The sequence below is a fragment of the Crassostrea angulata genome, chromosome 1 (assembly GCF_025612915.1).
Source record: "Crassostrea angulata isolate pt1a10 chromosome 1, ASM2561291v2, whole genome shotgun sequence".
In the NCBI taxonomy this organism is placed as follows: domain Eukaryota; kingdom Metazoa; phylum Mollusca; class Bivalvia; order Ostreida; family Ostreidae; genus Magallana; species Magallana angulata.
This window is the reverse complement of record NC_069111.1, coordinates 33,344,914-33,371,010: the sequence shown is the minus strand read 5'-3', so window position 1 is coordinate 33,371,010 and position 26,097 is coordinate 33,344,914. Positions and strand designations below refer to the sequence as shown.

At 34.6% G+C, this 26,097-nt stretch overlaps 2 protein-coding genes across 5 annotated transcripts; one reads left to right on the top strand and one right to left on the bottom strand.

Annotated features, from left to right (window-relative positions):
- Positions 1 to 1,193: 1,193 nt before the first annotated feature.
- On the top strand, positions 1,194 to 15,766 carry LOC128157753 (major facilitator superfamily domain-containing protein 6-like). 2 transcript variants are annotated; one of them, XM_052820367.1, is made up of 7 exons: positions 1,194 to 1,343; positions 3,387 to 4,256; positions 8,274 to 8,427; positions 8,977 to 9,142; positions 11,454 to 11,657; positions 11,982 to 12,217; positions 13,628 to 15,766. In XM_052820367.1, exons 2-7 carry the CDS (start codon positions 3,577 to 3,579, stop codon positions 13,724 to 13,726), a joined length of 1,539 nt encoding a protein of 512 aa, XP_052676327.1. In that variant the 5' UTR covers positions 1,194 to 1,343; positions 3,387 to 3,576; the 3' UTR covers positions 13,727 to 15,766. The 2 variants fall into 2 exon arrangements, with proteins under 2 accessions (XP_052676327.1, XP_052676336.1); XM_052820376.1 differs by lacking the exon at positions 1,194 to 1,343 and adding an exon at positions 3,042 to 3,162.
- Positions 15,767 to 16,122: 356 nt separating this feature from the next.
- LOC128157734 (uncharacterized) lies at positions 16,123 to 25,195 on the bottom strand. 3 transcript variants are annotated; one of them, XM_052820341.1, is made up of 12 exons: positions 25,041 to 25,195; positions 24,653 to 24,797; positions 24,450 to 24,527; positions 24,021 to 24,149; positions 23,577 to 23,749; positions 23,084 to 23,198; positions 22,845 to 22,951; positions 22,375 to 22,487; positions 19,901 to 20,372; positions 18,300 to 18,445; positions 17,934 to 18,024; positions 16,123 to 16,851 (listed from the first exon to the last, which is right to left on the bottom strand). In XM_052820341.1, exons 1-12 carry the CDS (start codon positions 25,146 to 25,148, stop codon positions 16,591 to 16,593), a joined length of 1,938 nt encoding a protein of 645 aa, XP_052676301.1. In that variant the 5' UTR covers positions 25,149 to 25,195; the 3' UTR covers positions 16,123 to 16,590. The 3 variants fall into 3 exon arrangements, with proteins under 3 accessions (XP_052676301.1, XP_052676308.1, XP_052676316.1); XM_052820348.1 differs by having other exon boundaries at positions 25,059 to 25,188; XM_052820356.1 differs by lacking the exon at positions 24,021 to 24,149.
- Positions 25,196 to 26,097: the final 902 nt, after the last annotated feature.

Here is a 26,097-nt window from a genome sequence, read left to right as displayed (position 1 = left end):
ATGCAACAGTGCGTTGTATGTCGTTGTGTAAGCGCGACGGCGTGTTGTATTGTGATCAGGCGACGTTGTGTTAAGTGAGGACTGCATCATGGGGATGTGTTTATTTATTTTTTGGACAGCATTTTCTAATGCTTTGCAAAAGGCCAACTATAGACCACAGGAAGAGGTGATGATGTGGAAACTCGTTTACCCTATTATTTAATTAGCTACTAGTCTAATAAGATTCAGTAATGCAACTGGGTATATAAACACCTTGAGTGAGAATAGATTTTATCGAACAATGGTTATTGTAGAGTTTCATGGTACGGTGTACACGTTTTCACAGTCATACAGTAATTGCCCCTGCCATATATCCATGAAAGAAGAATTTCGACTATAATTGGTAAAAAAAAATTAACATTTCACTCTTCAAGAGCTTGGACCAGTCTATTATGCTTATGAATTTTGAAAATTCTGAATATGTAACTTTCAAGTAATCGAAAGATTTTTAAAATAACTTTAGGGCGGAAAAAGGTAACGTATATCACCAGTGGCTGTTTAGCTATCACAGTTTTATATAACCAAATATGTATTCGGTAAACTAAGTAAAAATGAGCAAGGTCTATGTCAAAATGTTTACAGTTTTGAAAATCGTTGTTAATTACAACGTCTGCATTTTTTTAGTTATTTGTGCCAAACAACTTATAACAAATAATTTTGCCTCAACTCACGCAAAGCTAGTAACTTTTGGAATTATGGGTATATATCTGTGTGCTATAAGGACAGTGGTGGGTCTGTGTGGGTTTTTTTTTTCAAAGTCACGCGACATGGTTTAAAGTCACTCTACTGCTCGTTGGTACAAAGTAACATCAAAGAAATATATCTATTGTAAGTAATTTTATATAGAACTAACAAAATAAATATACTAGTTTATGTAGGTTTTTCGTTTTTCAGATGAAAGTGATATGGTTGAAAATCATATAAGGATGTGTCTTTCTATAAAATAGATGATTGTTTAAACGAGCAGCATTCCGTAGTCTGTGTTTTCTGTTTTCTCTTCGCCTTATGATAATACATATTGAGAGCATAATTATTTTATTTTAGGACGGAGTGAAGGAGAATATAACCAATCTTACTGACTGTGTCATCATGTGCCGAGGGCTTCTATATATACAAATCTAATACCGTACGGTCGAATAGATCCAGAGTTTCAGTGTTTGTCGCGGTTCACTGACTTATTTCATCATTTGAAGCCCTGCCTTATCTGAACTTTAAAAGCAAGGACAAGACGAAAGCACATGACAACATTGGTTCTAAGTTATTTTGGAATCACAAGATGTAGTTTTAATATAATTATTCATGAGGTAAGTCTTACATAACGTGTTTTCTTGCTGAAATGATTAAAGGAAATATCATTAAAGGTAAGTCTGGTCGCAAAATGTGTATTTAGAAAGTTGTGTGATAGAAATCTCTCTCTCTCTCTCTCTCTCTCTCTCTCTCTCTCTCTCTCTCTCTCGTTTTGCATTTAAATCGAACTTGACTGATATATTGATTCTCAACTTGTTTTTCCATGTTAAACAAGTTTTGCAATTGACTTTACATCTAACGTTGAAATTTTTCTTGAGAATCGAAGTAACTTCAATCATTTTTAATATATAATATATGGAAGTTCATTACAAAAGCTATAATTTGACAATCACAGATATTACTTTACATTTCAGTAGATCACTGAACTTAAAGTTTATTACACCCAAGAACATAATAAATTTAAAGATTCTATGAAAAATCACGGTAAGGGACTTTTTCTCTGAAAAAAAAAATATGTACACTATGTTCTTAAATAATTTGAGTGGCGACTCGAAATATTCTCTGTTCAATATGTGTATATACATGTAATAAGACCAATAACTCGTGTAGGAAAAAAAACCTGACGGTAGCAAAAACGTCTGCTATGCACCACCCCCGCTTAAAAAACCCAACCAGAACATTAAAAACATTCATAGATACAAAAAAAGAAAATAATAAAAATACGAAAACCAAATATGCCTCCGCTCTCCACTTCTGATGACGAGCTAGTGATTTTGAGTACTAGTGTTCAATATTTTTACAAGACATTACAAGAAAGTGTATTGTTTCACCTTAATAAGTTTTATTTTATTATTTTTATTTCCCCATGCTGTCACGCATTGAAAAGTAAATGCAAAATTTAAAAGATTTTTTTTTTCCATGTAACAAATTAATCATATTAGCTAATTTGGATATAGAATGCATTAAATCCATATTATACTCAGCATGCTTTTTGCAGCTTATCGTATGAAACTACATTTTCTCCTATATGTATGTATTACGTTGAATATACTTTAAAAAAAAGTAATCCAAAAAGGCAATGTAGGTTTCAGCTCGGAACACATCAAAGGCGGAACCAGCCCCCCCCCCCCTCCCGTTTGAAATCCATTTTTTGTGCAATTGTACTGTTTGTCTTGATATTTTATTTTCTACTAAGTCTACGTGAATTGTGCGGATTCTAATTCTTCAATAATTTATTCACAAACACATTTAGTCCCGTGATTGAATTCCTTTAAGGGCAATTCAATGTTACGTATCTAACTATGATGTATAATTCTGGGTTATAAGTAAGTAGATTCGAGGAAATCAGCATGGTTTTTATGTTTTAAAGAAAACCATGATGTTCTAGAAGAAATGAAAGTTTTAAGGTGGTATTTGAGATCATTCAATTCTAATGTGACCGAGAGAACATGTTAACACATTTCTGAAATATTGCTTGTTTTAGATATTTCTCTGAGAACACTTGTGAAGTCCCCAAATTTACAAAATAAAATATATTTTGTATAACGATTTCGCAGATTTGTAATTATGTAATCCCTGGCACAGAAAAGAAAAATCAACGTCCACTTAATCTGGACAGGGACTTATTGACTTCATATGTTGTCACACATTGCATATTAAAACCTTGCACATCTGTTTCGCTAGATTGAATACTAAATACGGATACTTAATATTAAATAGGCTCTGTGTGTGTGTGTGTGTGTGTGACATATTGATGGAAAGGTTGCTGTAATTTGCTATTTGCAATATTATTGTCGAGATCCGGTAGCGGTCAGCTGTGATGCAGAGATTGAAAGCTAAACTGTGTATTGCCAAAGAGTCTAACCATCGAAAAGTGTAATGATGAATTCAGGATTAGTTTAAGTTTTTTTCTTTGGAATTGCATGGTTCGCGTAAACTTTCAAGCTTCACATTTGAATAATGGGATTTACGCTCGTTAATAATCGGTCTATTTTGAGGATAATACCTATAATTCAATCTGCGCTGTTCGTTGGTTGTTTCCGATAATAACAATATTGTGTGAGATATGCGACTTATTGCATTTTTGATCCTAATTGTAGGGGATGACGCTCACTGATGGACGAGATTTGATTTTGAGAGTGTCACCGTAAATGTTAGCTCTTGGGGGACCTTAGAGAACATTGCTGTCGCAGGTGCACAGAAGAGATGATCCAGAGAAATATTCCTTTCGGGAGTAGGAACTACTTTCCTGCCGTGTAAAAACTGTGTTTTTAAAAATTCAATTTCGATATGGAAGAGGAAAGAGAAACAGTTGTGTCGAAGAAGGCAAACCCCGCTCAGGGCTCTTCTACAGCTAAGAGATCTTGCTGCACTTTTGAGCCTGATCTTCTACCTTTTAAATTGTTTTACTTTGCCTTCTTTGGTGCTATAGGAGCTGTGTTTCCATTTATGTCGTTATATCTGAAGCAACTAGGGTTTAGCCCTCGGGAGATAGGCTTATTCGCGGGGGTGAGGCCCATTTTGGGTTTCTGTAGTGGCCCTTTATGGGGATCATGCGCGGACAGATGGCGCATGCGTAAATATCTCCTTGTAATCAGTACAGTGGGGTGGGTAGCTTTTATCATGGGTATAGGGTTTGTTACACCGCCTCGAAAAGTTGAAGACAAATGTCAAAGTGTTGGACTTAACCAGTCCGAAAACATGCCTGTTGCAAGAAACCGTGTGCTAACCATTGAGGAGGCTTTACCGGATTCCTATGCCAAACTTCTAGAAAACAGAGGTTGGATGTTTGACAAGGAAGATTTACACAGAGCATTTATAATTGTCTTTGTGTTGATTGTTTTTGGAGAATTAGTACAGTCTCCCACATCATCCTTGGCAGATTCAGGCTGCTTGGAGCACCTTGGGCGAGAAAATATGGACAAATATGGCTGCCAAAGAAGCTGGGGTTCTCTGGGTTTTGGAGCGCTGTGAGTAAACGTTTGTTTTTTTTATGCCTAACATGCATATGGTAAAGTCGCTTGTTTCTGTAATTGAAGTTCACCATAAGGCCGAAAGTATTATGATAACACCTTGTATTCTCAATATACTATAGGGTTTACTACAAAAACAAACGCCAGTGCCATCTGGTTTTCAAAGATCCCTTTTCTATAAAAAAAATATTTAATCTTCTATGGTCAAATTAAATATATCAATATACATGTATATAGAGTTTTAAAACCTCAGTAAGCTTATTGAAAATTGCCAAGTTTGTGTTATGTTTGCTGTGAAACTTAAACGATTCTATTTTTTCCGTTTTAGTGTAATTTTTAAAGATAATTGCATGCATTTCCTTGCTAGGAACGTAATACTAGTTAACAGCTAACGTTCATGTTTATACTATAATTATGTCTCCTATATCTAGTAATTTAAAGTAAAAAATAGAGCCCTATGACACTCATATGTACTTATAGCATCAACTCAGGTTAATTAGCATAGAACAGCATTCAATAAGAATAAATGGAACCTTTTACTATTTGAACATAAATCTATTATCTCTAGTTTTATCTATTTTTATCTTTATGGTAAACGATAAAAGAAGATGTTGCTTTTATGTGTATCTATTGATTTCGTCCATGAAGATCTAATGCTTTATGATGTTATCTGCTTGTTTAAAACCTCTAGTGATACCATCAAGAGAAAAAAAACATATGGCAAAACAAGATAAAGATAAATCATTATTGTATAGACTGATAGAAAACATTGTATAGACTAATAGAAAACATTGTATTGACTAATAGAAAACATTGTATAGACTAATAGAAAACATTGTATAAACTAATAGAAAACATTGTATAAACTAATAGAAAACATTGTATAGACTAATAGAAAACATGAAATATAGTGTGTGTATCAAATTCCTTTATAAAATATGAAGAAAATCGGTGACTATGTCTGGCTACCTTTGATAACAACTAAAAATTGATTTTTACTATTTTTTTAACATATAAAATTTTTTGACAATAAAAGTTGAATTTCACTTCTTTCTGAATCCGTCAACAGCATTACACATGAACGTGCAGAGGTTAGCATTATAATTAAGCAATCTAAGTAGTAAATAAGTATATAAAAACCGTATCTATAGTTTGCACGTGGTCGTCATTTATTTCAAATAAAAAGTGAAACTGTAATCGGGGAAAGGGGTTGTTATTCATTTTTTTTTCCTATTTAGGATTTACAAGTGAAAATAATGATGATAAAAAGGGTTTGAAAAGATTATTATTAGGTCTGTAGTTTATATCTTAAGCGAAAAGAGGCATTGATAATGCGCTTGCCATTTGCTATCATGTGTTAGATATGCTTAATATCCATACAGTTAAACGCATGGTTCACTCGGCATTAGTTGTTTAATGGTTCTCTTTACATATGTATAGCTATTCATGCGCAATGAAAGCAATACAAGCTGCAATTTTTGCGCTGAAAACTTATTGTCAAATTGTTCATCATCGACATCTAATTTAGTGACAGAAAAAGGACGGTTTTATAAACATTTGTTCTTCATATTTGTGTTTAGAAGCTCCTATTGAAGCAAAATTACAGTATTGTTAGTCTGTGCTGTTCCTCTGACTCCAAAGTACAAAAATTTCGTCCAAGAAAAGTCAACGCTTTGTTGAAGTATTATTCATCAAAAATTTAATTTAATTTTTTTTTTTTTTGAAATACATGAACAGTTCATATAAAGCAATACGCGGGCTGAATTTTTGCTGAAACTGGGAACTCTCGATTGTATCTCATCACGTGTTAGTACGTTGTAACAGCTAGTGCTATATATACGTGCACGAACCGACTAGGAAGCGCTGCTTTCGTGTTCCTTTTTGTGAGATGTAAGAATTAACAATCATCATTTGAAAGTATTTCTCTAAAAGTCTAAATGGGATTCTGACATGAATGCCTTCATAATTAGGGCCATTCGGTCGATGTTATATTTGTCTGCTGGAAATGTCCGTAAATATTGTCGAGACAGCATGTGTTTGGTACATTAATTGAATACTAATAACTGCTCACAGGCAATATCAGCCATTTTGATGGTGATTCCTTTTATGTGGTTCACAGTTGCATTCACAGAATTGATATTTCTGTTTGATAGATACAGATGTTTTAACAATAATTAGCAACCTGTCCTTATCTAATTGAAAGCTAATTAGATTCTCCTGATTGTTAAAACGAGAGTTTATAGCGTTTTGCGTTTTTGTGGGAGAATCCGGGGAGAGGGTTTTATCATATGAATGTTAATATAAAAGTAAAAGGGTATTAAAAGCAGAAGGATCGATTTAAAGCTGCTTGGTCCGATTTTATATCAAATTTTATGCACGCTTTTAAATGATGGCTTTGCTTGGTATATGTATAATAATAGACATTGCAGTAGTTTTACCCGTCAATTATGCCAAATTTCAATGAAGAAAAATACGTACAAAATTTGCTAACAAAACAAACGACATTAAAAGGTACCGCGTTATTTCGCCTCATGTTAAATTTCACCCCTGACGACGAGACGGGTATGGTTGTATTACGACTTTGACATCGCTTTAAATAAAGGTCGAAATGATCAGACAATTACAAATAAACATGTGTACGTTTTGTTCGCTAATATTTCCAAAGTCTACTTTCTTTACAATCGATGCATAGCATGCGGGTTGAATAACCCCAATCATTCGGGGGACGAAACCAAGCCGTTTCCTTTTCTAAACATTCCCGTGATACATTTTGGTTTGTTTTTTCGTTTGCCCAAAGAGAAATTATTTTTATTTACTTTGAATATTTCTAACTTTGAAAGGAGACTGATTCTGCTGGTGTAAATAGGAGAAAGTCCATAACTTTCTAAGATAAGTGATTTGTATGGAAAAAATTTTGATACTGTAATTACAAAAAAATCGGACCAAGCAGCTTTAAGCTGAAGAATTCAATGTAATCTTACTGTAGTGTTTTTGTATTAGGCATTATTGTTTTATAAATAACTACTGTTAATTTGTTTTATAATTGGTGCCCTGATTATGGTGCCCTAATTTTAGTGCCTTGATAGTGCAGTAGGCCCTAATACTGGAGCCTGCTGCCCTAACAGGTGCCCTAACGGCGTAGCAGGCCCTAATACTGGAGCCTGCTGCCCTAACAGGTGCCCTAACGGCGTAGCAGGCCCTAATACTGGAGCCTGCTGCCCTAATGCCCTAATGGTGTAGCAGGCCTCGGTACCGGAGCCTGCTGCCCTAATGCCCTAATATCGTTAGGTCTCTGGGCAGTGTATAAAAGGGGGGGAGAGAGGATGTGAGCCGGGGGAGCCAGAGCCAGAAGGAAGAGAGCTAGGAGAGAGCGCCATTTGGATGTACATTTACAACCTGTTCGTTTAATACACTTGATTCAACAGAAACTTGTGTTCGTCTTCAATAGATTTATTAAGATCTACTGGTTCTTAGAGTAAAACACAGAACCCACAAAAGTTTGTGACGCTGGAGCAAGGAGATTCCTTAGCATTGACTCTGGGAGCCTTAAGAGAAAAACGTCGCATTACAATTAAATATGAAAAGCAAATTGTTTCATAACATAACATAACATACCGGTATATCCTTAGTTGGAGTTTCATCTAGATGATATGATTCATGCAGCAGTTGATTAAAAAATTCATTTTTTGTCGCTTTTGTCAAAATATGTAAATCTAAAAAAATGTCTCCTAAGGAGATTTATCATTATAAAAGCTTACCAATCACTTAGCCTTTTTCACTTATCAGACACATAATTCACTTGTTCTTTTATACATACGACGGCATAAAAACCCACCAAGCCTGATCAAGTGGATATTCAAAGTTAACATACTGATGTACTAGCCGAAATAAAGTAGGCCTCTCCGATTTTTTTTATCTGACCCCCCCCCCCCCCCTCCTTCATGGAAAAAAGGAGTGGGGGTGGGGGGTGGATATTATTGCAACTAGATTCGAGTCCACTGATTGTGTTTGCAGCTCCATCCTGGCAGGGGGTGTGGTGGCCCTAGAGAGGTACACCGTTGTAATCTGTGGGGTCAGCATTCAAATGAGTGACTACAGGATATGTTTCTACTTCTTCGCTGGCTCCATGGTCTTCACAATGGTCGCTGCACTGATGTATAAGTTCCCAGTGAGTGGTTGTTTACACCTACATGTATATTATATTCGCGACTCTTTGCTGCTAAATAGTACAAAGTATCTATGTCATTATTGTATACGCTTGCATTATTCTATAAAACAAAAATTGCAGATTGAGTATGTAACACCATCTTCTTAGGTTAATGTTTAGATAATAGATGTTTGATAACTATAATTTGGAGTAAAACTTTCATAATGTACAATTAACTTGCTTTCGTGTAGATTGAATCGAATTGAAAATTTCTAAGCCTCCGAGCCAGAATCTTGTTTGACTATTTTAATTTAATAAAAACGAAAAGTTACATTTCAAAATTTCGACGAATCGAGCATCCAAAACATAATTTTTAAGTACATTGTACATTTGTATTCGCCATTAAACGAGCGATAAATTTGATTTTGATTGTAACGAATATGATTCGCTGCACAATTGTGTTACTTTTATCGGTAAAATGCATATTGAATAAATTTTTTGCTCAATATTTTATGAAATTTCCTCCAGTAGTACAGAATTAACTTATACTTCGTGTATTATACTTCACAGAAACAAGAGGAGGATAAAACCAATGGAAAGCCAATCCCGGCCGTGATGGGGACATTCAAGCTGTTTTGTTCCCCCCACTACGCCTCTTGGCTGTTTGTCGCCTTCTTCATGGGCGTCTCCAATGGTGTTATATGGGGTTTCCTGTATTGGCATCTAGAAAATCTAGGTAACGTGACATATTTCACGGTATGTCCTCTTAATGCCAAAGTCACATTTATAAAAATGATGAACATGCACGATAAACATGTATCAATTCGCAAGCTACTGTGATAGAAAGCAGAAAGATCAATCGAATGTTTTTTTATCTTTCTTGAGTATTTAGATTTGAAAAAAATGCTTTTTAAAATAAATTATTGGAAGCTATTATGTAGATTTTAAAATACTCTTTTTTTCAAAGCATTTTACAGTCTAGTATAGCTGCTGATTTTTGCTTTATATTACCCATGTTCATTCAAAGTGTATAGGAACGGAAGAGTACAAATTTTTTATGCATGGCTTTATTTGTCAGAGCGAGCGAACAAGTACGAGAGTTGATCCAAAAGTAATGTCACAGATGCGATAAAATTGTAAAAAAAAAAATCCGCGTAAAAAGACAAAAACTTGTGCTTTGAGATATCTATCTATTTTAATTCAGATCTGAAAATATTAATCGCATTACGATAAATATTTCTGAAGATAAAATATTTTGTAGAGCGTGAAGCAAGGATTATCGCTACACGCTAGCGACGTCATTTCAAGATCTTCGGCGTTCTGGTAGAGTTTCGTAATTTTGAACTCTTGGCCACTGTGCTCTATTTTACATTTTTCCCCATAAAGTAACTAATTACCCTTTTTTAATCGATAGGGTAGTATATTGGATAGTATTTAATGTGCGATCAGTTTGTCGAGGCCATGAACGTAGCTTTATGATATAGCTTATAACGCAAAACCTAGTTTTAACTTTCCTTTTATAATAGATACATGTAGTATATCTTCTGTCTATTGAATTTATTTAATCACATAAATAAATCACATAAATAAATATGCCATTTAATCACATGACATATGGTTTTATTAGATACTGGAACCACGTTAAGGGTAACCTATTCACTTGCTCTCAGTTTTAGGTTGATATATCAATTCCAGTACATGTTATTTTACATAAATACTAACCTTAAAAAAGACGTAAATTCATGACACGGCGATGTCACGTATATATCATGCAATAAACATCAATATTTGTTAAATGTTCAACGAAATTTGATCAAAATTTTACTTCAAATTTGAATTTTGATGAGAAACATTTTGATGTACCATTTTATACAATACAGCGCCAGTGTGAAACGCGGTGCATAATGTGACATTACTTTTGAATCAACCCTTGTACTAGTAGTTACGCGTACAGTTGAAGTCAGTTTTGGCGTATATTAATATAATGGATATAAAAAAAACACGTAAAACAATTTTATACATTTTGCTAATAAACTGACATAAGTTTCATATTAATTTGATTTAATGACCTATTTCATTACATTCCCTTTACAACCGATATTTCTGTAATGTACGAGTTTTGATATTGAAGGACAATAATACAGTACTAGTACTCGTGTATCTAGACAATACTAGTATACGATATTTTGTCTTTACAACCACCAAACAGAACTAGTATAGTGGTCGAGAGATAAAATGTTTCATGAGAACTTACTACAGCAGCAAACGCAATGATTTGTGAAATGGCTATAAAAAGAAGATACAGTTGTTGTTAAATATTGAAGTAACTGTTGAAATGTTATCTGAAATCACATTTTCAATAATCAGTGCTGAACAACTGCCTCAAGATATAATTTTGTGATGGATTATTGTGTCTGTGACATTTTAAAATACGCGAACAAAATGATGAAATGAGCTTTTAGTTCCAGGTTGCTTCGGTAACAGATTGCAGGTTACTTTGTGGTCTGGTCATTATTCGCGCTATAGAGTATTGAATTTTTTTTTACCAAAATCGCACTAAACGAATTCTTGAGAAGATTTGTGATTACACATATAAATCAGTTAATTGCTCTATTCAATCGTATGCATGATTGCAATTTATGAATGATTTCTTCATTCTTTAAACTTATCTTATTCAAGTGACACCAATTATAAACTTCGATTTTACATTTTTGTTTTACAATATTTAAAACACATTTACAGATTTTGTGATTGAATCGTGTGATTGTAATTTTTGAACTGCGTTTATCCTTTAAAATTTTTAATGAAATTCAGTCTCTTAATTAATACTTAATAACGTGCACAGGGATACCCGGTAACGCTTCGACATACAGCGCTACAAAAAACTGTACTCTTTCGTTCCTTCACAGTGTGTTCACCCCCAATTGCACCTTCTCGGGCCTGTACGACAACTGCGGAAACAAGCGAAAAGACTTTTTTCCGATCTATGCCGGAGAGTCCCGAGAAGATACGATTGTGTTCATCCTCTTAATTCCTTTTTTTTACAGGAGCCAGTCAATTCCTAGTTGGTCTTGGATCGGTCATAAGCTGTTCGTCCGAGGCTATGATGTTTTTTGGGATATTTTATATATTTAGACATTTTTCCCACGCCACACTCATGGCGGTTGGGTTGGTGGGATATATATTTAGATTTTGTGTTTTTGCATCCGTTACAAACCCTTGGCTTGTTTTGCCCGTGGAGGTTTTTCAAGGTGGGTATATATACTTACTTTAGCAGTTTTTTTTGTTCTGTTAACAAACTTTTAACAGAGTAAATCAATATTTATTTTCGACGACCTTAGTTCGCAATTAACCGGTCGCAAACCAGCTCATTGCGACCAATTTTTGCGATGAAGCCTTTTTAGCCATCTTGAACAAATACAAAAGGCATTGATTGACTGGTCCTCGTAAACTTCGCGAAATTTTCTAGCACGCAGATAAAAGGATGGTCCACAGTACGTGCATTTAAAGTTCAATGATAATATTTTTAAAGTTTGGTACGAGTTAACTCCGGCTGATATTATTTAATTGATTAGGTTTTACGTCTGCGGGGGTTTGGAGCGCTCTGACCGCCTATATGTGCGCCGTTGTACCCCCGGACAACCTGGCCACCATGCAGGGCATACTCCACGGGGTGTACTGGGGGCTGGGTTCCGGATGCGGAAGTTTGATCGGGGGATTCCTGGTCCAAAAGTTTGGGGCTCCCATGACGTTTTGGATATTTGCCGGTGCATCAGCGGTTAATTTATTTATATTTGTTATAGCACAAAAGGCAAGTTTTGATATACGAGGGTTGTTCGGAAATTTTTGAGACAACTCGAATAATTTCTCTTCTAATTGACGAATTTTGGTGAAAATTGGCATAGACACCGAAGAAACGCCAACAAATAATAAAACAAAGTAATATTTAAAGAATATTTAATATTTTGTTTACGACGGTATATAAACAAATCGGTGGTCGGGGTACCCGGCGCAGCCATGAACTCGGAGATTTAACAACTTAAACATCTACTTTATAAGTGTCTGTAGAGTTACAGTTAATGATAAAAGAAATCAAATTAAATATGTTCATTTTGCTATTCTTTGCGACTAACTTTCGATTAAGTTTCACTGATGTTCGAGTTGAAATACGGATATGGTACACATATATTTACCAAACAATAGAAATCTGACAACGACTTTACATTGAATTTTTACGTCAAGGCGGCGCATTGAAAACCGTCAACCCAGTGGAAATCTCATCAGAAGACCTTTTATAGCCAATCAATTGCTTAAAAAAACTATACGATGACAAGACAAGGTATAAAGCTTCAGTTCATCATATTTTTTCACCGATTGTTTAACTAGAATTAGGCCAAAGGGATCAATTATCAAGTACTTTTGACACACTAACTGTTGAAAACAGTTCTAAAATATATATTTTTAAAAAATGACAGGAGACATTCACAGTAATTAGACTTTCGGGAAAAATAACTCGATTCATCCCCTAAAAATAACAAGAATGAGAGGAAATGTAAAAGAAAACATGTTGAAATGAAAACAAAAGATGAGAAACAAAGAATAATTCTTATTTCCGTTCGATTGTAAGGTGTTTAAAACACAGGAGCAATAAGAAGCGTTAAAATGACGTTGCGAAAAGTTTGCGGTTGCGCCGGGTCACTGGACGAAGGCACGTTGGTCAGCTTACCAGGAATTATCTATTCATGCAATGGACAAGAAACTTTTCACATTGATAATCTCTATCCTGATTAACGTTATGGTGACATTTCAAGGGTTTATCTTTTTTACTAAAGGAATAAGAGAAAATGTCTCAATAATTTCCGAACAACCCTCGTATGTATATATTCTGTAATTTTCATGGTAATTACCAGTAACAATGGATATAAGATTAACTTAATTTATTAAGGATTATATAATAATGGCTAACTATAAACGAGAAGGGCAAAAATTACTAACAGTAATTTTCTATAAATCATCTCCAACAAACAATTAAAGATATACCACATAGCATTGGCGCATTAAAGATCAATCCCGACAGGACAAACCATATTGTATATATTTTCACATGTTCGGAATTTTTTTTTGCATTATATGTATTCAGTATATAATCTCTATTGGGTTTGATTTGAACAGTCACGAAACTATGAAACGTGTTAATGTTCTTGTTTATCTACAATTTCAGTTCACCAAAGGCCATGTTGATGCCAATGAATACGAAGAAATCATATCTTTTAACCCAAAGAAGACAGGAGATGAAATACCCGTGGATAAGTTACATTAACACCGTCTGTTTGTTTACACATGATGTAGGATAAGTTATCAAATGTACCCTATGCTGCAATGTCGCTTTTCACTCCAATATTCAGTTTAAGATAATGTTTTGGTAAGAGATATGAGCTTTAATTTTAGTGTCGGAAATTTTTACAGTATAATTTTTATTTATTATCAATTTACCAAAAAACATGCTTTTTTCATATGACTGTTAAATTTTGGGATATGGTTTCATTCAGAGCTTTCTACATTAACTGTAGCAATCAAATTTCCATTCAGCAACAAGAAAGCAAATTAAACATGAATGTTGACTGATATATGTACACAATATTAAATTAATAAAGATCTGAGATTTTCATGTATCAAAAATTTTATTGCAAAAGTGTAATGTGAGACTTTATTGACAAAAAATATTATTATACCTCAATATATGATTGTTCTATGTAACGCGACATCTGATTGGTTCTAGACAATCACGTGACCAGGCGACAAAATGTTGTGTCTCCCGGGGAATAAAATATCATGTCTCACCTCTTCGGAAATCTCGGGTTTTTTCATTTCAAAGGTATGAAATGAGCATACGATGTTGACACATATGATGAAATCAAAAATATTTAATCATTTAAATTCTCTTTATGCTACAAAAACTAATTTTACTACATTTGATTCGAATTTTTGAAAACAAAGATAAACAATCAGAAAAACCCCCCAAAAATCACGACGTTATTGATTTCGACAAGTCGAAAAATTATTAAAATCGACGTATGTTGTATAATCATTTGTTGTTCGGTATAATACAACTTTTATTGCATGATTGTTCAGGATATATGAAGATTTATTCCCCCAGAAAAATTATATTTCCCTCAGGAAATATGATTTTTCTTGGGGGAATAAATTTTCACATTTCCCTCATCATCATGCAATAAATGTATATTATAGTTTATTAAAGTTTGTTAGTCATAATGTGTGTGTAGATGAAGCCCTTTTTAGGCTCTAAAAGTAGCACAATCTTGTAATTGTCTTTACACTCCACAGAACATCCATCTTTCTTCTGATAAAATTCAATGGTTTGTTTTATGCTTATTTATCATAAAAGGTTATTTTTCAAGCAAAATTATCTTAATATGAAAATTCTTACACCTTAAATTAGCTTATACTGAGTATTGCTTTAACAACTGGTCGGTTTCTAAAGTCTTCCCAAAATTGGTAAACAAATAATGATTATAAACTTGTAATTTTCTATTTCTATATACTTAATACTTCATATGTCACAGTTTAAAATATCATAGTTATGCTTGCAGGATTTTATCATTTTTCTGCGTTATCCCCCCCCCCCAAAAAAAACCCGAAAATTTATAAATTTGATTAATCTAACAACGACCAATATATGAACGGACAAAATATGTCGCGTCTTAACGTATCATATTAGGTGGATTGTTGTAACTTTAACTTCAGGTCATTGCAAAATGGATAATGTCGATTAAGTCATTACTTTATTTTTGTCTTTCCTCTGAAAAACTAGTATTGAGTTCTCTTGTCTGTATCCGGAAAGTTTTTTTAGAATGAAGATTTTTATTACATAATAGTTAATTTGTCAGATTTGTCATTCCATGGTAATTTCCTTTCAAAATGTAATAGAATTAATCCTAATCTATTCTCGGTTATGTTGAATAGTACATGTAAGCTCATTTCGTTTAATTTGAGTATCTCCTTGACAATGAAAAAAGGTTCTGGAGATTGCATTATATTTTGTTGGGAAATAAAAACCTTGAAATTTCTGTGATCGAGTTCTATTTGCCATCAATTTTGGCTCGGGTTTTATTTTCAGGTTATTGTCTTCAATGGTTTCCATGCAGGAAATAGTTTTAACAGCATTGCAGTAGAATATTTAGCTTTTTAAAAAAATCAGAATTATTTAAGTTTGATTTTGGACAGTGTCAAAAAGGACATCTTATCAGAGCTATAAGTTGCTGTCTATTGTTGCAAATTAAAATCACCAAAAAAGCTCATTTCTTCTATTTTATGTTTCTCAGTGGAGTCGATGGACTACTGTAAACCAACTTTTATTCGCGTGCAAGAAATTTTTGCGAGGTTCGCGAGAGCCTTGTTGTCGCGAATATTTCTCGCCGCGAATCAGCCCTTGTCGTTTGATTCTTATCACAACATGGGCCTGGATAAGGCTTGGTCGCGAAAATTAGTCGTTGCGATCCAGTAATCTCCAGGAAATCGCAAAAATAAAGTCGCCGCAAATAAAAGTTGGTTTACAGTATGTGATAATCAACAAGAGGCCTAGAGGCCGGGATAGTCACCTGAGTATCATAGCCCTTTTGGAGTATAAACCCTAACTCGAGACTCCTCTGACTTATCCACACCTTTTATTATTTGATGTGTAAAAATGCCTGTAAATTTAAATTTTGTGTTTACTTCCACCTGGTAATTTCAAATTTTACAACATAGCTAAACTTTATATGTGCTTTAAAAAACCCCATGACTAATGTGCTTAATATATATGTATACATTTTAAATACAGGTATGTAGGATAAATCATAGAGCACAAAAGCACCCCTCCTTTATAACATTTCAATGATAAAATTACAATGATATTAATGAAAGACATGGTAAATGTAAACAAGAGGTATTTCACCATGGTGAGTATCTTTTGACGCAATATACATGTACATGGTTATAAAATAAATATGTCCATCATATTGCTTCTATCTTCTAGCGCAATCATCACAGTGACTCTAAACATAAACTTTTTCATACACATTAAGAACTTCGTGTCATAAACGTATTTGTATAATCAAATGGAACATTTCAATGTTTTGTGAGATATAATATTTTCATATGAAATTTCTCCTAAACCAATCAGATTCAAGAAGGGGCCGCACTCCCTTCCCGGGCCTCAGGATTTATGGAGAGTTTGTGAGGCACGCGCATTTCCACATCTTTTTCCGGACGTCGGAATTTCAAGCTGGCGAAAAAGGAAACAATGTTGGATTGGAACTGAATTATGGCTGTTAGAACTATTATGACGACTAGAATCCCGGCACATATTCCCACTACAATGGCGGCGAGGTCTCTGAGCTTGTGTTCGGGGGTAGCTGGTACATTAGCCGTGTTGTTTGTCGCGTTCTGTTGGATATATAAAAAAAATTACGTGATTTGAATTTGGATTAAAAGTTAAGGTTTATATTTAAAGGTTTATATTTTTTAGATTTATATTGTAGCAAGTTCACTAATACTTGTAGGAAGATAAAACTATCAAATTACAATACATTCAAAATGAAAGTAGTTTATATCATATTACAATTTATTTATTTTACTCATCGTTACCTTTTTGCATACATACAATGTATTAAAGAAAAATCAGTAAATGTAGCAAAAAAAGTGTATGCAGTATAATATATGACAAAATATTTATTTAGCATAATATCTGATAAACAATACGCAACATATTACAATAAGAAAGAGATTACACTTTTATGCGTGATGTTTTTTCTGTATCTCGCACATCGCACATGTATAGCTAATCAAAGTATGCATTAACAATAACGTCGTGATTTTTTAACATCAACTCCTACCTTCCTCTGGACTGGTCATCAAAATGTATCATTAGAACTGTTTAACTCACCATGATATAAACTATGTGTTAGTCTCAGACAGAATTAAGACAACTTCACACGCAGGCCAAATTTTTGTCTCATTCCATCTGACTATCAGCGTGTAAACAACGGAAGTATATAGCTAAGCTGTGTATGCTTTGAAATACGATTCTTTTACAGAGAATGTGATGATATCTGAAGCGCATCTCTCGACATTCTTGGCTAAGCAGAACAACAATGCCATCTCGTGACACCTCAGCTTAATTTAATTTATTTATTTCGGCAATGGGTGGTTGCCGTTTCAAATGCTATTATTAAATAGTATATTAATTCCTTAAAAAAAATGAAATGATTACTTTTATCATCGGAATTAAAAAATGACAATATACTTCGTGTTGAAATTAATGGTAGTCTCGAGAGGTCGTTTGCGACTGTATACGAGATGCGTATATATAACAGTGCAGCACGAGGAAGTTTGGATATACGTAGGCTATGCTAGAATAAATGACTGTATTGAAAACGTAAATATACTAAACTTCAGAGTAAAAGACTTTAACTGCGGTATGGAAAGTTTTCTGATAGATTGAGGACTTTTGATTCATGTCTACTCACGCGCTGAAGTTCGTAGGTCACGTGATATCGACCTTTGTTGCCCATCATGTCCACCACATCTAGTACAGCCTCCTTTTGGCAGCAACTGGTACTAAATGAAGCCAATATTATTAGTTTCGTAAAAGCTTACAGTTTCTCTAATGTCGAGGTTAAAAAATTCATCAAAAGAAAGGTCAGAGTGGAGGGGCCAGACAAAAAGTGGATGGATAGACTGGGTTGAATGTTGTTTTTTTTTTTTAAAAAGTGGAGAAGTCAGGTTCCACCTAACCCCTTCCACTCCGTTGGTGCGTTTCTGATACAGTGTTTTTAAATCGACAGACATGGAGTTCATGGAGTATAAAATGACTTAACTCCCCTGGTTAATACCTTATGTTGCCATGGATTGGAACGTTGGACAGACCGTCCGTGAAGTTTTCCGTCTGAACGAACGAATGGAGCGTGTCCTCCACGGTCACTGTGTGGATCCCTGACTCGTTGTCCTGGACAATGAACACCACCACCCACTCACCCACCTGTGTGTCGGACCAAGAGAGTATCATTAGAGTATCTAGTTCAAGGTTTAGAGTAGGAGAGAGCAAACAAGGCTAGACATTAAAGACTTTGAATCTGCTGAATTATATTTCACTTATTAGTATACATAAATTAGTATACATAAAGTAACACGTCCGTGTGGTGTGGTTTCATCAGCATTCGTTGAATACCAATTTCGTGGATTTCGATGTGGAGTTGAATGATCCATTGATTAAGTTTTCGATGAAGTGCAGTCACTAATAGCACATTGTAATGGTAGGATCATCGCCCACGAATTTTTCATATCCGTGAAACCATGCGTTTAGATCCGTTTTAACAAGAGCTTGGACTTTCGGTAGGATGTTTCTATTTAGTTTGCTCATCAAATCAAGCTTTCAATTATTGGCCTCCTGTCTTTTTATTCGCTACGAGAAGCTCATTATTATTCATATTATTAGAATTCAAAACTGGAAAGTTGTTTGCCAAGATCCAATTTGTTGTGTGAAATTGGGGTTGAGATTTAAAACGTGTACGGGTACGCGTACGTGTGTTAAAACTACACGTACACGTACACGTTTTCGTAATTTATCGGTTGAGATTTCTTAACTTGTAGAATATAAACGTGTACGTAAGTCGACGCAGTTTTGTGACATGAATTTATTTAGTAAATTCCAAATAAATGATAAATTTCTTATCAGTTTTCATGCAAATGAAGTTTAAAAATCTATATGATGTATTACATGAATACATTTAATTATCAATAAGATTTTATTAGTTGTAAAAAGCTACACGTTTGTACTTACGTGTAGACGACACTCTACAAGTTTAGAGAACGTGTAGAAACTATGTCGTCACAAAAACTGATGACGTAATACGCGAAGAATTTAGGTGATTCCCCTAATTCACGTACACGTACCCGTTTGAAATCTCAACCTCTCTATTCCAAATTTTTGTACGTGTACGTGTAAACATACTTGCAGCTCTACACGTACCCGTAAACGTACACGTTCAAATGCTTAACCTCTAAAAACGTGTACGAATACGTGTAGTTAAAACACACGTACGCGTACCCGTACACGTTTTAAATATCAACTTCTCTATTGACTCTAATTCAACGAAATATACAATGAAATCGGACGAGTATCATTGCGTTAAATGTATCCATATCTATTAGCTAATGACTGGACAGATAACCATGGGTTAGACACCGCCTTAATCAAATCGGAGTTTGTCACGTACTTCCCTGCCCAAGCTCTTAAAAAGGCTCTAATTAAATCCACGAAAATTAATGCTTAGACGAATATTGATGAAACCACAGTACTTAATAAACGAAACAACAAGTACTAGCAAACTCTGACAAACGATACAATTATCTAAAATCTTAAAGATGCTGCAATAAGTTGTTTCAGGGGGGATGGGGAAGGGTGTCAGATTATATTTCATAAGGATCTCCGTACCGAGCACCTGACTCTCCGATCACACCTGTCAATAAAGGACAGCTTGCTGAATGCCGGTGGGGATACGTCAGTCTTTGGTGTCGCGTGTGTTGTACCCCCGGTCCCAACAGCAGTGCCAGGAAATTTTGTGGTTTGAATTACATGGCCATGACTATTGGCAGATGTGACGTCATCAATAAGAGTTACATGGCCTTTAGTACTGATTGACGTGAAGTCATTGCCAATAGTTTCAAGGTCTTGCGTATTGCTGGACGTTACGTCACTGACGAAGAAATGCCCGGTAAATGGCGTTGTATTTTCGGAAATCATTTGATTGGTTCTTGTAATTAAGGAGCCTCGTTTGGAAACTGCTTCAGATGACATTAGATTTTCTACTGTACTTATGGAATGTACATTGCTTTGTTGCACCACCACTGATCGTTTAGCAAATGCTATGTTCTGTCCGTCTTCCTCGACACTTAGGGTTACGTCACTGTAATATATTCATAGGTTTCGTAGAATATCTTCACCAACTTCATTTCATAAAAATAAGTCAGCATTCAGAGTCATTTATAGCAAGACAATTTTAATATTTAAAATAAAATACTTTTTTCTGTTTGATAAAGGTTTGATATAAAGTTATATGAAGCTTAGGCCTGTTTTTATGTTTTGATCTTTTATGTAAACCCTGTATGCAAGGGCTATGGTTTAAAAGTATTAAAAATTATTTTTATGTCGTAAAATCGAATACTAGTGTACAACTTTTCCAGTGCATTTGATTTTAAATCCTGGAGTTACTTAGGATATTTTTCAGATTTGTTGAGATTTTTATTTTAAATGCTTTCTCGTCCCTTTATAAAGCGGTTTTTCTTCTTCCTTTGTTTTTGTTTGTTTGTTTTGTTTTGCAAATTATGCAAATGCTTAACTGAATGAAACTTTATTATGGAAATCAGTTTTCTTTGATTGACAGTTGTATTGCATGACTAAACGAAAGATTGCGATAACAAAGAATTTAAATTCCTTACAATAAAATGGTCATTTGCATCCCCAGTGTCAAAGCTTAATTGTAAAAAGCCCGAGACTCATTCTCTTGCAATAAACTTAATCCCAGCCGACAAATCCGGGAAAATCATACCGAGCACGATCAACCTATTACAAACGTCAAATGCCCTTCACTCAATTAACTTGACAGAATGAAACCTTAATTGCATTTAGCGTGATGCGTCTTCTAACATTGCATCAGTTTAAGCCGACTGGGTGTCATAAATCCCAAATAAGAGCAAGAATTTACGAATTATATTTGAAAAAAAAAAATCGATTCACATTAATATTTATTTAAATGAATACTACCTTCCTCGTTTTATTTTGAATGAAATTTGGATGTTTAAAACACAACTGAAACAGATTGCAATAAAATAATGTTTGCTATAATTTTGGGAAAACTGGAATTTAAAAATGCTTATCACAAAACTGAAATAGACCCCCAAAAATTATTGATCTCTGGATTATTTTTCTAACATCAAGAGGCCAAGGGGCCACATCGCTCACCTCAGCAACAAATTAAAGCCATAACCTTGATCAAATCAGCATTACACTATCGAATTCAAAATATCTTGACAAATAAGTACGGTAGATCTTGCACAAAAATTTAAAATTCTGCCGATTTTTATCCACATATTTTTAGAGTAAATACCAAGCCCATTTTTTGGTTTTAGTATTTGTGAAAAGATTTTTCTCTATTCCTATTTTTGAAATTATCTGTGGTCCCACTTTTCTCAAGGGTCTCTCATGGTTTGATCAAACTTTAATCTGCACAACCTGTACTGTCATGCAAGATTCAGCTTTTTGTATGAATCCTTTTCCAGAAGACTTTTAAAAAAAAATTTCTCTATACATTCCTATGTATAAATTTGACCACCCCCATTGTTGCCCCACATTACACCGGGGATCAAGATTTGAACAAACTTGAATCTACACAACCTGAGGATGCTTCCACAATGAGTTTGAGCTTTTCTGGCAAAGTGGTTTTTGAGATGAAGATTTTTAAAGATTTCTATGTATTCCTATGTAAAAATTCGACCACAATTGCGGCCCCACCCTTCCCCTGGGGACCACACGCAAACTTGAATCTACATTACATGAGAAAGCTTCCAAACAAATTTGAGCTTTTCTGGCTAACGGTATTTGAGAGGAAGATTTTTTAAAAAAAAAATACCGACAATTTTTCAATATTTCTAAATTATCTCCCCTTTAAAGAGGGCGTGGTCCTTCATTTTGAACACACTTGAATCTCCTTTACCCGGTGATGCTTTTGTCAAGTTCGGTTCAAATCGGGCCAGTGGTTTTTGTGAAGGATACTGAAATTTGAAAAATTTAGTACGACAAAAGCAACGACGACGACGACATACAACGACAAATCTTGATCAGAGAAGCCCACTTGAGCCATCCCCTCAGGTGGGCTAATCTTGGGAGAACTAAAATTCCTTAGAACATACCAGGAGGTTCCGATGGAAGAACTTGCCGATATTGTGACGTCAAACCACCCGCAGTGTTTGGCGTGCAGTGGAACTCTGACTTCATTAGCGTGTGTAATGCTGCTCTGAAAGTCCTGGTCAAGAAATTCATAATTGTGTTTTCTAAATGCTATAATAATAGACAATTCTATGATCAATACCATCGCAGTAATTTTTCTGCATAAATGAACAACTTATTTGGAGATTTATTTTCAATCGAAACAAGCAATGCGGAAGAGGAAATAATCCTGTAAGGGTTTTTAGTTCATAAGAAAAGCCTTGCTTGTAAGTTTTGGAACAACATTGTACATTGTTGTAGTATAAAAAATATTTGAAGTATTTTCCATGTATTAATCTACATGTATGACTTAGTACAAGTGTCTTCAATGTTATTGTAAGTTTTACATGCACATAATTAACAATCTAAATGTAAACATACCGGTATTACTTACACCTAGTTTCAGTGAACTCATAAGGACTTGCACGCTGTATGTTTTATTTCTGTTTCCATAGTTATTTATACAGTACGTGAACGTAATATTAGTCCCGGGTGAAGAATCTATAAAGACAAAATGAATATGTGATTAAATTGTAGTACTTGGGATGTACCTTTGTGGTATAATTTGCACGTACATGTACATGTAAATACACAGTGACCCTGAAACAAAATTAATCGGGTGAAGTGTAATACCTCCAGCGATCTGTGAGAGCGCTACTGTGAATGTCTGTGGGTGTACGATTGCCGCGGTCTGTCTGCGAACTGTAATATTTTTCATGTCGATTGCTGTGACGCCGACACGGAAGGGCTGAAACAAATCCGGATTAGGTGATAAATCGGCTTAAAGTGATATCATACATTATCAAACTACAGTTCAATCACCAACTGATCGTGAATGCATTTCATTTACACCAGTGGAGGAATGTATACATAAGAATGAACTCTGTATCACACTAGCTTTAAACTTGACAACCCAAAAAAATTTCTTTTTTACCACGATAATTTTACCTAAGTTTAGCGTTTTATAACCATTAAAAATGATAAAAATAATTTTAAAATTTTGGTTCAAATCGTAGCCATGTCCCTTTAATTAATGTTGTTTGCAAGGACAACGACCCTGGTGTTTTGAATCTGTATACATGTAGACACATTTGTATGTACTAGGCCCCTAGAGATTATGGCCTACCTGTCGAGGAACGCTGATTTCTTGGCGGAAAAAGTTGTGATGTCGCCCGGCGCCCTGTCCTTTTACAGAGTAAATGTTGACATCACGGCCGCTCTCAGAAATGATTTCTATACTACTGACTGACTTCAAGTTCTCCATCCCGGATATCTCAATGCCAACCGTAACATTGGTGTCTACAGGGGTCAAAAGGTCGTGAATTCATGCAAATATAACGATGTCTTTGTACTAGCTGACAAACTGGAACGTACGAATATGCAACATTCATGTGAAATTTTCTAAAACATATTACCAGTATAAAGAATAGTTAAAATTAAAGTTGATAGTTTTACAAAATCGTTTAACCCTAAACCATTCAATAAATTTTCATTTTGCTTAAATGAAAGTATGCTAAGTATATTCTAGATCTATTGACTTTAAAATTGGGGGAAAGGAGGGTTCTTTAACCTTGTATTGGGTCTCCACTGATTGGTTCATAGTTCGAATCCAGAAAATGGACCAGGAGAGTGACGTCACTTTCCCCCCACACAAACACAGTGTAGGTCTGTTGATCTGTACACACCAGGGCCCACAAACCTAGTACATTATACAATCAAGAAAACCATGTTGTGTAAATGGTTATATAGATTTACTTAAAATCTTTTACAGGCGTGTGGGGCAAATAAAAAATTGAATTGAACTTTCCTTAAGTAACATTTTAATTGAAGTTTAACGCATCATTTTTGCACTTGTCAAGAGTTTTCGGGTGAGTTTGCCCCCCCCCCCCCCTCTCAAAATAAAAATAATGCTACGTGCTTGATTTTACTGATTTTATAAATTCCAGTTGATAACGTGTAAATAAGATGGTGTTTTATTTAATATTTTACATGATTTTACCTAAACTTGGTGTAGCTGAGTGAATTTGCTTTTTAACATCGCTGGACTCGTTAGCATCTGTTGCCAAATATGGTGTACCTGGAAACACATTCAATATATCTGAAATTCTGAATAGATATAGTCGTAGTTAAATGGATGCTTTTAAGGGACTAAACATCTTGGTTTGCGATGCATGATGCTGGATAAATGCATTACGTTCTTACCTTTCGGTCCAAATGCCGTACAGTTCTGCTGCTGTGTGACATTTTCTATGTCAACCACCAAATACGCCACTGTGGAGTCTATGCTGAATAAAACACCTGACCCATGGGTAGGCGCCTGAAGAGCTTCAATCAGGACTAGATCCGCCTAACGAATAAAAAAAAGGGTATAGATCAGTGTACATATATATTGTATCTATATCGGGGGAGAAGGGGTCGCATCTGGTTTTGTGAGATTTATCAAGTCGTTTGTTTGGTCTTAAAACGTACCTTAAGCCATCGTCTCACTTATAAATGTTTTTGTGATTTATCATCACCCCCCCCCCCCCCCCCCCAAATCAAAGTAAAGAATTGAGAGAGAGAGAGAAAAGAAAGAGAGAGAGAGAGATACCTGAGATTCAGCGTTAACCTGATTAATCTTCGTGTCGGTATGGGTGAAAACGTTGGTAACTAATCCAAATATGATAAATATGACAAAAATAATAAAGTCATGTCCCATAGCGACTTTTCCATGTTATTTATGACCAGGTTAATAGTTTCATTGCTTTGTTTGTTATCTAATGTTTATTTACTACGATAACGTTATTAGATATGTATAGACAGCTAACTCACCTGAACAAAGCATCAATATACTAGAATACAGATTGGAGAAATATTGCTTGTAAGTCTAATGTCAATGAACATATCTCAAAACATAAGATCGCAGATCAAAAAAGAAAAAATCTTCAGTGAGGGGCTATCAGAGGTAGGGTTTTAATTGTTTTTTTTGGTGTTGTTGCTTGAAAAGGGGGTCTTTTGGTTCAAAAAAGCATTTTAGGTAACTTAAATTCAAATATGTGACCTTAATTATTCTTAACTCTCAGATGATCCGCGCGTGTATATATTAAAAAAGATATGACGCACTTCACACGCATTTCCCTTTTTGTAAAATCCTATGCATTTATATACAATTAAAAAAATAATTGAAAAACAGAAAATATTTCCAGTTGCAACAACACGTAACAAACAGTCAAAAGCCAAAAAATGTTTGTATTTTTTCCAGTCAGCTACAACGAAAAGAATTTGGGCCCTATATAACCAATTTCAGTTTTGATTTTCATACCTGCCTGCGCTCCTCTAGATCTAAATATCCAGCCAGTTGCTTTTTTCATTTTTAATTAAAAATTAATAAATAAACAATTGGTTAAACACAAAGAAATTAATGTGAAAAGCGTCTACTTATTCATTTGTAAAGTTATTATATCAGTTTAAATTGTTTTATTATGTTTTATTTCTTGTGTATTGTGTGATTTTTATCTTCAGCAATTCGTCACAATGTCATTTTGATAGATTATGAAACAAAAATGACAGAAAAAAAAATAATATAAAATATGGAATTATTTTATATGCGCAATATACTCTATTCTAATCAGGCACAACACATGCTTTTTGTAAATGTTCCTCGTGAA